Source organism: Rhipicephalus sanguineus, chromosome 5, assembly GCF_013339695.2.
Source record: "Rhipicephalus sanguineus isolate Rsan-2018 chromosome 5, BIME_Rsan_1.4, whole genome shotgun sequence".
NCBI classification, from domain to species: Eukaryota; Metazoa; Arthropoda; class Arachnida; order Ixodida; family Ixodidae; genus Rhipicephalus; species Rhipicephalus sanguineus.
In genome coordinates this window covers 107,241,301-107,253,008 of record NC_051180.1, presented here as the reverse complement: position 1 = coordinate 107,253,008, position 11,708 = coordinate 107,241,301, and the positions used below count along the sequence as shown (strand labels likewise).

The 11,708-nt window shown below is 45.2% G+C and overlaps 1 protein-coding gene across 1 annotated transcript in view; it reads left to right on the top strand.

Annotated features, from left to right (window-relative positions):
* Positions 1-1,193: 1,193 nt before the first annotated feature.
* LOC119394894 (kinetochore protein NDC80 homolog) overlaps positions 1,194-11,708 on the top strand; it is a 45,383-nt gene continuing 34,868 nt past the window's right edge. The window contains exons 1-4 of the mRNA XM_037662194.2: positions 1,194-1,415; positions 1,498-1,674; positions 9,829-9,952; positions 11,411-11,497. Of these exons, the coding sequence (XP_037518122.1) occupies positions 1,508-1,674; positions 9,829-9,952; positions 11,411-11,497 (378 nt within the window). The 5' untranslated portion in view covers positions 1,194-1,415; positions 1,498-1,507. The remainder of the gene's footprint in view (positions 1,416-1,497; positions 1,675-9,828; positions 9,953-11,410; positions 11,498-11,708) is intronic.

The following is an 11,708-nucleotide window of genomic DNA, read 5'->3' as shown; positions in this document are numbered from 1 at the left end:
GCAACAAATAAAATGTCTTAGAAGAGCCAGCTGCAGAGCAGGTACCTTGAGTGCAAAAAAAAAATAGTTTACAGAGGCATTGATTGTAGCATACGTGCATTGAGTGCTGAATCGCTACCACTCTCCTCGTTGGCGTATTTGCGTGGTCGACGACCTTTAGCTGGTGCAGAAAACGGTGACACACCTCCCTGTAAATGCACTTTCCGTGACGCGACGCAGTGACGCAGGGCGGATCAAACACGGGGCATACTCAACAGGGGCGTAGCCAGAAGGGGGGGGGGGGGGGTGTTCAAACCCGCCCCAAAATTTTTCAGTTTTGCTTGCGTATATATACACGCACACATACAAACGCACGCACGAACATACATAAAGTATGGTTGAACCCCCCCCCCCCCCCCCCCGAAAAAAAATTCTGGCTACGCCCCTGATACTCAAGGTAGATGGCATAGTGGCGCGGGCGCGGCCGCCGCGTGTATGGTCATGGCATGTCTGCGCGTGTCGACTGTATCGACGCCGATGTCACATGACGTCATCACTTGCCCTCGTGACACTGCGGCTTTGCTGAAGGTTCTTGCTGGCTTATCATTTGCTTATCCGTTCGAATTGGAGCCAAGGTTGGAGCAACCGGGATCATCCCCTGTTGGCTTCACGTCCGGTCTTCTTCAGGGATCCGCATTAGGCCCTTTATAACATTTAATGCATATTAATGGTTTACCTCGTAAGCGCCTTATCGAAAATCAGTCTTTATGCAAGCGATTGTGTACTATATGAATCCATCACCATTACGGACTTGCACAATACCTCATGTCTTCTTGCGCCTGCTGTGGACAAGCCACACTGAACATGTTAACGGGAAAACAGTTACAAAATTAGGCCACTCGCGCCGCACTTCATCTAAGACCTCTCGTGGCACTAAACTGCCCTTGCTGCTTCAGCCTACGAGCTGCAAGATTTCTACATTTAAATTGCGCGGCTAGAGTCGATGTTGCTGCCGATACGAAGCAGACACCACTAATAATTAAAAAACCGGCTATTATGAGTAAGCTGAAAATACAATAAGCTTAATAATAACAAATTATTGCAGTATTTGGTTTTAAAAAAATAACATCATTCTTCAATTATCACAGATTGAGAAGCGGTGCTGCAACTGTAGCGTCAGACCAATGGTCCATACGCAGCAGCGCGCTGGGGTCATGTGACCATTCAGAAACTCCCATAAAATGACCAACGCCTGCGTAAATGCGATCGGATTTACGCGGGAACATTCACACGGAGTGCTTCGCACGAGCGGTTCGTTCGACTGCTCCTTTTCGCTGTATATTTCACGGTGTACGTTCAACGGGCAGCCACGCCTTTCGCTTTCCGGCCTGAACACCGTAGGGGAGTTGTTAGCGACTCGTGGAATACACGAAAACGTGCGTGTTTGCTTTTGCATGCGTGCAGTCTCTGGAACACGGTGCGTACGAAGGTTGAATTTGCTTTCTCTCTTTGGTATAGGTACCCAGTCATGGAAGCCAGGTCAGCACGTTCGTCTAAGAAGAGCCTGGCCACGCCGAGGACATTAATTCCACGACGGAGCTCTTCGGTCGATGCACGCAGTTCTGTGGGTGGGATGACGGGTCGCAGCAGCCGCTCTGCCTGGACCCCCGCTATGTCCGGTGGACGAAACAGACGGTAGGCGATCTCACGTGTCATTACGAATCTTTGTTGCTGGTCCGATAGTCAATGGTGCGTACACAGCGAGCGTGCAGCAAGACTGACCACTGCGCGCAGTGTCGCGTTCATATATTCAGGTCACTGTCGAGCCCGATTCGAATTTCTCGACCGAATTATTAGGGAGTTTTCGAATAGGGGTCCCAATCGTTTTGGGGCCCCAAAGCCCTTTGTGGGTGCTCGCTTTGGGTCAAGCACTCCCCGTATTTTAGGTCACTCTAGTCTTGGCCAACAGCAGAGCCGTCGCTTCATTAGTTTTCGAATAGGGGCCACAAAAGTTTGGGGCCCCAAGGCCCTTTGGCGGGTGCTCGCTTTGGGTCAAGCAGGAGCTAAGTTTTTCGAATGGGGCTTCTGGCGCTTCGGACACTCCCCCTATTCTAGGTCACTTTAGTCTTGTCCAAGAGCCGTCGCTTCAGTGGGTGCTGTCATGTTAGTTTGACGCAAAGCTTCTGGGGCAGGCTTTGGGGCCCCCGCTAAATTCGAGAAATAGCGTCCCCAACGCAAAACCCAAACGCTGTTTGGGTTGCATGTGCAGTATCCTCGACGCTATTTCTTTGGGGCCCCAAAACGATTGGGGACCCTATTCGAAAACTCCCTATAAATAACGAGGACCCGTGGCTCTCTATTACGCAGCTTTAGAACAGGGTACGCGAAGGTAGCAAGCTTTCTGTTAACGTTTGTCACCACTGCGCATGCGTCGCACGCTATCCTCTTGGTTATCCACGTTACCATGATAGTACTCAAGAGCAAAATAGATTAAACAAGACGCGCTCACTTCAAACTAAAGTTTACTTATGGAAAGCGGCCAGGTTTGTGTTTCTGTGTTTGCTGTTGCCTTTTGGTGTACGATAAAACCTGGCTTTCTGTAAATAAACTTTAGTTTGAAGTGAGCGCTCGTCTTGGCTAGTTCTTCTGTGTGTTTTGCACTTCCATTTACCATCATGGATCAGTACAAACTCGGCCAACTTTCTGTTCTTCTATACCCAAGTTAAGTGACTGAAAATAGTGTACGTACCCAACGAACGCTATCTTTGCGTACCCTATTCTAAAACTGCCTGCTTTCACACTCTTCTGATTAGCTCCTTTCAGCGGCTTGCACAATTGAGCCTATTGTGACATGGGAATTTGATTGCGATCGAAAGTACACCGTGTAACAGCCATATAATACAGACACTTCCTACGTCAAGCTGTGCTAGAAAATTTCAACAAATGCATTGAACGATAGGATAAACACTGGCAAATCCTAAAGAGCTGGTGAGATAGAATTATCTTGAAGTAGCACTCTATAGGGATAGTGTAAGTAAACATTGCAGCATCTCTCTCTCTTTCTTTCTTTTTTGCTGTATTTAAGACTCCAGTTCACTCCCGCACAAAAGTCAGTAGTTCATATGCGTCGACGCGAGATCTTTGGGAGGAAAAAGAGTCCTCGTAACTAGGTGGTAACAGACCACGCTGCTTTTTTTTTTTTAAAGCCTTTATCTGCAATTTGTAGTTGTGGTTGACAGAGTAGTGCAATAACAGCAAGATAAAAATTTTCATATATTTCGGTGACATGGAGTGCATTTCAGTGGCAACTGACGAGCCATTTGACAAACAAAATGTTCAGACATTGCCTGGACTGCATTGTTTAGTCGTGTAGGTCTTCGGTGTCTTTCCCTTGCTAAATGAATGTCACTTGGATGCTAAACTTTGAAAGCTGATAATGTTATAAATTGTTCTGTCTTGTGTTCCAAAACCACGATAATATTGAGGCACACCAGTTTAGTATTGACTTCCTGGGGTTCTTTAACATATACCTAAGTCTACGTACACGAGTGTTCTTTCATTTCACCCCCATCGAAACGTGGCCACTGCAGCCATGAATTCACTATGCGCCCTTGTGCTTAGCAGCATCGTACCTTACCTGCTAAGCTAACACAGCTGGTTGGCCAATAAAGTTACGAAGCTGAATGAAGTTGTTTCAGAAGTCCCACTTCTGCGGGAATCTGAATGACTCGCGATTCTAGGCAGTAGGGCTGCATTTCAGATAATAGAATAAGCAAGGAAATGTCAGGCACCAAGCAAATGACAGAAAATTTTATCCTGGGGTAGAATACCAGGGTTTGTGTCTTTTGGATAACGTCAGTATGCCTTCGTTGCAACTTCTCTATCATTTTATCATCCATTTGTCCCATTATCTCAGTAGCACAAAACAGCAGGCATGTTCCCCTCGAGAGGTTCATAAACTGTCTTCTAGGTAGTTTGCTACACCAGAATTGTCGAAGTATGTTGCATGGTTCTTGTTCCACAAGGCAATCATTGTTCGGTATTGTCTGAAAATTAATGTGCATAGAAAGTTGTATAATCTGGTATACCGTGTATGTTAGTGTTTGCTTTGAATTAGCTAATGTTGTGTACCACAAATTTACCTCTATTAATCTTATCAATGCCCTCTGCATTGCCCTAGGGGTTCTAAGGTATAAATAAGACCATTGAGCTTTTAAATTACAATTTAGGTACTATCATAGTCAAATAAAATACAAACAGCAGAGTATGTGGCCAAAGCATAGGAGAATGTGCAGAGCATTAAGTTATTATGATAAACGTGCTTAAACACAAACGGTTTCCATGCAGAATGTAAGGCAGCGCACCTTATTGTGATAATTGTTTCTTTGCACCACTGCCTCATAACTATTATTACCCACTGTAGTTGGATACAACTCAAGTCCGGAGAGGCCCTGCCCAGACAATCGTAGCGTGACAGCCAATCGCCTTTGCGATTAAATAGTCCCGCTAATGCACTCGACAATTTCTCCGAAGGCGACCCTCTTGGTCGCGAGATCGAGCAGAGTCGGCACCTAGCGGCGAGCGGACGAAACCCCGCTCTGTGGATGGCTCCTTGCGTCGTCTGCTAGCCACACTGTGTTCGCATGTGTGCGTATGTCATGAATGTCCGCAGATTATAGCTTATTCCGTTGTGATAGAACAGTATCAAATGCTTGCACATATGCCTACACGATATACATAAGCATTTAGCCTTACAAAACTTGTATGCACTGTAATAAGCGAGTACATGCACGTGTCGGTATCGCGCTAGGTCTAACCATTGTACCGTCCATTCGCCAAAATCATTTCAGTGTGGGTACCACTTTCTTGTTCAAGCGCACCGCATAGTGCATTTCGTGTCGTCCTAAATGAAAAAGAAGTACTAAATGTCAAGATGTGAATGCAGAACTTTAGCAACATCATCTCGTGATGTGTTGGCGATTTGATAATCCTTGCGATATCGCAAAGCATGAACTAGTGCTGCAGAGAATGGTTAGCGTTAAAAAAGACCTGAAGCCACGCATGTACAGCAGTACGCGTATTCACGCAAACAGAAAAGCAGAGTGCACAGTTCTATCTCATCTAATTTCGCAGAAATACATGCTTTCTTTATTTGTAGCCGCTAGAGCAAGAAGTAATTACTTAATTGGCTCGGTTGCGTAACAATATTTATGTTGTGGTATAGGCAAAACGCAATTTAAGCACGTGCAAATAAAGCGAGAAAAAACATTGCGCACAGTGCAAAACACGAATGTGACAGACAACCAGTACCCCATTGATTGGCAGATTTCACTTCTCTCGCACGTAATAGGTACGTTAGGGCTGTTTCATGCATTCATGTGGCAATGGAGGGCGTATACATCACCATTACGCTGTAGTATATGCGCTTTATTCACCGACAATCAACTCAAACCACCTACGGCGAAGCGCCGCTGCGTACATTTGTATACGCGCCGCCAACCGCCTATCCACACAACCGCAGTGACTGTGCTGCCACCTGTAGTCCGATCCCGCGGCGAATAACAACTGCCGCCCAGCTCATGACGTCAGCCTGGAGTGCGCGCCTATTGGTGCAAACTTGTGTGCATCCGCTTTTAAGGAGGAAATGCCATAGGCTTCTAAAGTTGTGTCCGACTATAGTTTCGTTGTGGTGACTAATGTAATTGGGAAGCAATACTGGATAGTCTGCCACTTGAATACTCGGGCATCACAGCATTCATCATCATCAGCCTGTCTACGCCCACTGCAGGGCAAAGGCCTCTCCCATGTTCCGCCAATCAACCCGGTCCTGTGCTTTCTGCTGCCACGTAATACCTGCAAACTTCTTAATCTCATCTACCCACCTGATTTTCTGTCTCCCCCTCACGCGTTTGCCATCTCTTGGAATCCAGTCAGTTACCCTTAATGACCACCGGTTATCCTGCCGACGTGCTACGTGCCCGGCCCATATCCATTTCTTCTTGATTTCAACTATGATGTCATTAACCCCCGTTTGTTCCCTGACCCACTCTGCTCTCTTCCTGTCTCTTAAGGTTACACCTATCATTTTCCTTTCCATCGCTCGCTGCGTCGTCCTCAATTTAAGTTGGACCCTCTTTGTAAGTCTCCAGGTTTCTGCTCCGTAGGTAAGTACCGGTAAGATGCAGCTGTTATATACCTTCCTCTTGAGGGATAGTGGTAGATTACCATTCATGATTTGATAATGCTTGCCGAATGAGCCCCAACCCATCCTTATTCTAGTTATTTCACTCTCATGGTTCGGCTCCGCGGTTACTACCAGTCCTAAGTAGACGTACTCCTTTACAACTTCCAGTGTCTCGCCACCTATCGCAAAGCGCTGTTCTCTACCAAGATTGTTCCACATTACTTTAGTTTTATGCATATTAATTTTCAGACCTACTCTTCTACTTTCCGTATCCAGTTCAGTAATCACCAATTAACCAGAATACACCAATTAACCCTCGGCCCTCAGTCCCCAGCGGCTGCGAAGCAACTGACCAAGGCGGCGGTCAGACCTGCGACGCAGCAGAGGGTGCTAAGAATCTCTGGGTACGGACAGGCCGCCATTGGAATCTGAATTTGGCTACGTATAACGCTAGAACTTTATCTAGTGAGGCGAGTCTAGCTGTACTATTCGAGGAATTGGAGGGTGTTAAATGGGATGTAATAGGGCTCAGTGAGGTTAGGAGGCCACAGGAGGCTTATACAGTGCTGAAGAACGGACACGTCCTATGCTATCGTGGCTTAGCTGACAGAAGAGAACTAGGAGTGGGGTTCCTTATTCATAAAGATATAGCTGGCAATATAGAGGAATACTATAGCATTAATGAGAGGGTGATATGTATCGTAATTAAGTTTAATAAGAGGTACAAGATGAAGGTGGTACAGGCCTACGCGCCTACATCCAGCCATGATGATCAAATGGTTGAACGCTTCTACGAAGACGTAGAATCAGCAATGAGTAAGGCAAAGACACAGTATACTGTACTGATGGGCGACTTTAATGCAAAGGTAGGCAAGAAGCAGGCTGGAGATCATGCAGTTGGGGAATATGGCATCTGCTCTAGAAACGCCAGAGGGGAGTTACTAGTAGAGTTTGCAGAATGCAATAATTTACGCATCTTGAATACCTTCTACAGAAAACGGGCTACTCGTAAGTGGACGTGGAGGAGTCCTAATGGCGAAACTAAAAATGAAATAGACTTCATAATGTGCGGCCACCCGGGGATTGTACAGGATGTGGAAGTAGTTAACAAGATCCGATGCAGTGACCATAGAATGGTAAGATCTAGAATTCAACTTGACGTGAGGAAGGAACGGCAGAAACTGATACGCAGGAAGCCGATTAATGAACTAGCTCTGAGAGGGAAAGTTGAGGAATTCAGAGTTTCACTTCAGAATAGGTACGCGGCTTTAACCGAGGAAACCGACCTTAGCGTTGACGCAATGAATGATAATCCGACTAGTATCATCAAGGAGTGTGCAGTGGAAGTCGGGGGTACAGTTGTTAGACAGGACACTGGTAAGCTATACCAAGAGACGAAAAACCTCATTAAGAAACGTCAAGCTATGAAAGCCTCAAATGCAACAGACAAAATAGAGCTGGCGGAGCTTTCGAAGTTAATCAATAGGCGTAAAGTAGCCGACATAAGAAAGTATAATATGGAGAAAATTGAGAATGCTCTAAAGAACGGAAGAAGCCTCAAAGCTATGAAGACAAAACTGTGCATAGGCAAAAATCAGATGTATGCATTAAGGGATAAGGAAGGCAAGGTCACAAACAATATGGATAGAATAGTTGAGGTAGCGGAAGAGTTCTACAGAGATCTGTACAGCAGCCGAGCCATTCAGGATGATAACGTAAGAAGGAGTAATAGCACAGAGGAATCTGACATCCCACCAGTATTGACAGGAGAAGTAAAGAAAGCCCTAAAGGGAATGCAAAGAGGCAAAGCAGCTGGTGAGGATCAGGTAACATCAGACCTGTTGAAAGACGGTGGAGAGATTATGTTAGAGAAACTGGCCACCCTGTATACGAAGTGCCTCACGACGGGGAGGATACCAGAATCTTGGAAGAATGCCAACATCATCTTGATCCATAAGAAAGGGGACGTCAAAGACCTGAAAAATTACAGGCCCATAAGCTTACTGTCGGTTGTCTACAAGCTATTTACAAAAGTAATTGCTAACAGAATTAATACGACATTGGAGTTCAATCAACCAAGGGACCAGGCAGGATTTCGTACAGGATTCTCAACAATAGACCATATTCATACTATCAATCAGGTGATAGAGAAATGCGCGGAATACAACCAACCCCTATACATAGCCTTCATAGATTACGAGAAGGCATTTGATTCGGTGGAGACATCAGCAGTCATGCAGGCACTGCGGAATCAAGGCATCGACAAAGCCTATATAAACATAATGGAATAAATCAACAGCGGATCCACAGCCACTATAGTCCTCCATAAAGAAAGCGACAGAATCCCAATAAAGAAGGGCGTACGGCAGGGAGACACGATCTCTCCAATGTTATTCACCGCGTGTTTACAGGAGGTTTTCAGGGCCCTAGATTGGGAAGAGCTAGGGATAAGAGTTAATGGAGAGTATCTCAGTAACCTACGATTCGCTGATGACATTGCATTGATGAGTAACGCGGGAGACGAATTGCAGCTCATGATCACAGCATTGTGTAATATCAAAGAAAAGACTCGTACAGACAGGACAAGCATTGTTCTGTTTGTATGTGTCCCTTGTTCATTCTTTTTGCACTGCCATGATGCATGAGTGTTCAGTATCACTGGCTTGTGCACAGTTTCTTGCGTTGCTTTGCTTTGTCTTGCAGTGTCAAAGATCTGCTCATTTATTATAATTTCATATACTGAAGAAGAGTGGCCAGATGACAAATTTTACACACTGCTGTAGCCGCACCGGCACTAGCCACCATAAGCCGTACCAACAGGTAACAATGGCGCTGTACTAGCAAGATGAGAAAACAGGCATTGAATAGCGTGGAAGAAACGTTACTGCAGTAGCATGAGCAGCCCCAAGCTCTGCATGAAAGCGTTCCGGCTGTGCATGTTTACAGTGGTGACACGTGTAACTTGACTTAAGAAAACGAAAACGAGAGAACCATTTGCTTAAATCTGAGGCCAAGGGTAGCACAGCTCTAATGAAGCACAGAATACCATGGTGGTATAAGAACTGGGAGGACTGTGAAGAGGTGTCATGGTACTGGATCTTGCTTTCAGAAAGAATATTTAAGGTGAGATATAGTCAGTACTGGAAGTAGGGCAGAGAACACAAAGGTGGATTAGCACAAAGAGCTCATGGAAAAATTAAGTGAAGCAGTGCAAAAAGAAATTGTGTGGGCATCTTATGTGGTGAGGAAAGCACAGCTAAAAGGTCCCCAATTGTCTGTAGCTGGTGCCCTGGTATTTCTCAGGAGAAGAATGTGAGTATTCCTGAACTACATGAACTACATGTTCAGTCCTTCTGAACTACATGATGCACCACTTTTATAGGAAATCTTTACTCGCACAACCAAATGACTGATTTTAGAATTGGACTTTTTTTTTTGTCATTGCAACTGTGTGTTAGTGTTGGTGCGTGGCGTAACTTTTTGTTAGAGAACGTTCTGGCAATGTCATATAAAAGCAATTCCTAAAATATTCGCATTTGTTGACAAAGCAAGAGTGCATAGCTTATACAAGTCATTCATTCTTGCCACATATTGCAGCATACACACAAAAAGTTAGTGTTTGTTGCGTGAATTCCACCTTCTCTGTTGTTCTGTTTGGGAGCCAGCTTTTCTAGCTTGTCTCAAGTGGACCGTTTGAGCCAAGGTGCACCAAGAGTGGCAAACCTGAAAGACCAGAGACCCTTCAATGACAAGGCTTACGTTTCCCATTGTGTGGACATGCTGTATGAAGTGAGTGCTGCTTTCGACATGCATCTTGCACATACCAGTCTCATGCACAGACTTGGAACAGTTGTTCGCTGATTTCAGTGAACATAAGTAGGCAGGCGCTAGTGTACTCCTTCAGTTACCATTTTAAAATAAACACTTTCTTCGATTCCGTAGCCACTGCAGCCCTGCCTCGAACGTTTTTGTTGGCTGCCATCTTTCATTTTACTGCTTCAACCAGAGAAGTGCCCGGTACTAGATTAACCAAATTTTCAGTGAAAGAGGAGTGGCTGTCTTCGCGGTAATTTACGGTACAGTAAAACCTCATTAATTCGAACTTGATTATTTTGAAATCCCACTTAATACGAAGGATTTCTGCGGTCCCGTATTTTGCAATGTAAATTTGAGTGGATAACTTGCAGCGGCAGTCAGCTCCAGCCCAGTTAATTCGAAACTTGTGCCTATTTCGATCCTGATTTCGCCGCAAATCTGCGGAAACGACGGCCCTTAGGAGTTACAAGGCAACACAGTGTAGCCACTGTCACCCCTGTGTTGCAGTGAACTAAGTCTTCTTTTCCGCAGGCACGCATTTCAGCTGAGCACGAAACAGTTTCTTTTTTTTTCCCCGCTGGCAGTAGCGAGGCCCGCTGTTTCTCCAGGCTTGCGGCAAAATTGGGACCTGGTATTGCTAGATAACATAACCCTTGGAGCCACAAACTAGCACGTACAGCAAACGACCACCTCTGCTTACTTTCAGTAATGCAAAGTTCCTTGCATCTCACTTTTTGCATATTTCGTTATTCGAAAACCGGCTTGATTCGAATATTTTTTGCAGTCCCACTGATTTTGAATTAACGATGTTTTACTGTAGCTCATCATTCAGCTATTGCTGTGTTTCTAGAAAATTCTTGCATGACTTTGTGAGAGATCGGTGATGTGCATGCAAAAAACTATTGAAAATCAGTTCTGCGGAATCCCGCAAGGTGGCGGAAGGGTTAAGAAAGGGAAAATAGACAACCACCTGTTTGTAGCATGAAGCTACAAGGAAATCCATACGGATTTCTCGGAACTGATTTGCAATGCGTGTCCAGTTGCTTCGAGTTGTTGGTGAATTCGCCCTCGCGCTGCCAATTGCTAGCATCCTGGTTAGCTCAATTGGTAGAGCGACCGCCCCGGAAAGGTGTTGGTCCCGGGTTCGATCCCCGGACCAGGACGAATTTTTCGGCGACTAAGAGGCCTTATTTCTGAGAAATCCGTATGGATTTCCTTGTGGCTTCGTGCTACAAACGGGTGGTTGTCTATTTTCCCTTTGTTAACCGTAGAACTAGTGAGGTTTCTGCTATGAGGGTTTAGGGACTGAAGTGATTCGGATGTGCTTTTTTTTTTCTCCCGAATGTGTTGCACATTTTTGACTCGTAAACAAGGGCACATTTTCTCGATGGGAGATTGAACTTGCCATTTGTACCCATTTTATCCTGTCAGTTTCTGAAGGAGAAGGCATATCCCAACTACACCACTCCACAAGCATTGAGCAGAATGTCTGCCAAGGAATTCGAAAACGTTATCACGGTAAGTGTTTTCCACACTTGATCAGGAACAAGGTGTTCTAGATTGCTGGATTCAGTAGTGAGTTTGTATGCAATATTTTGAACGCCAGCGCTTTATCCTGCACTTGGTTTTCCATTAGAAGGTGAGAAGTGTTTGAAAGTGATGTCCTCCAGTAGCATCTTACCATAATCACTGCCAAAGTGCATATCTGCTGCCTATAAGCATCGAGACA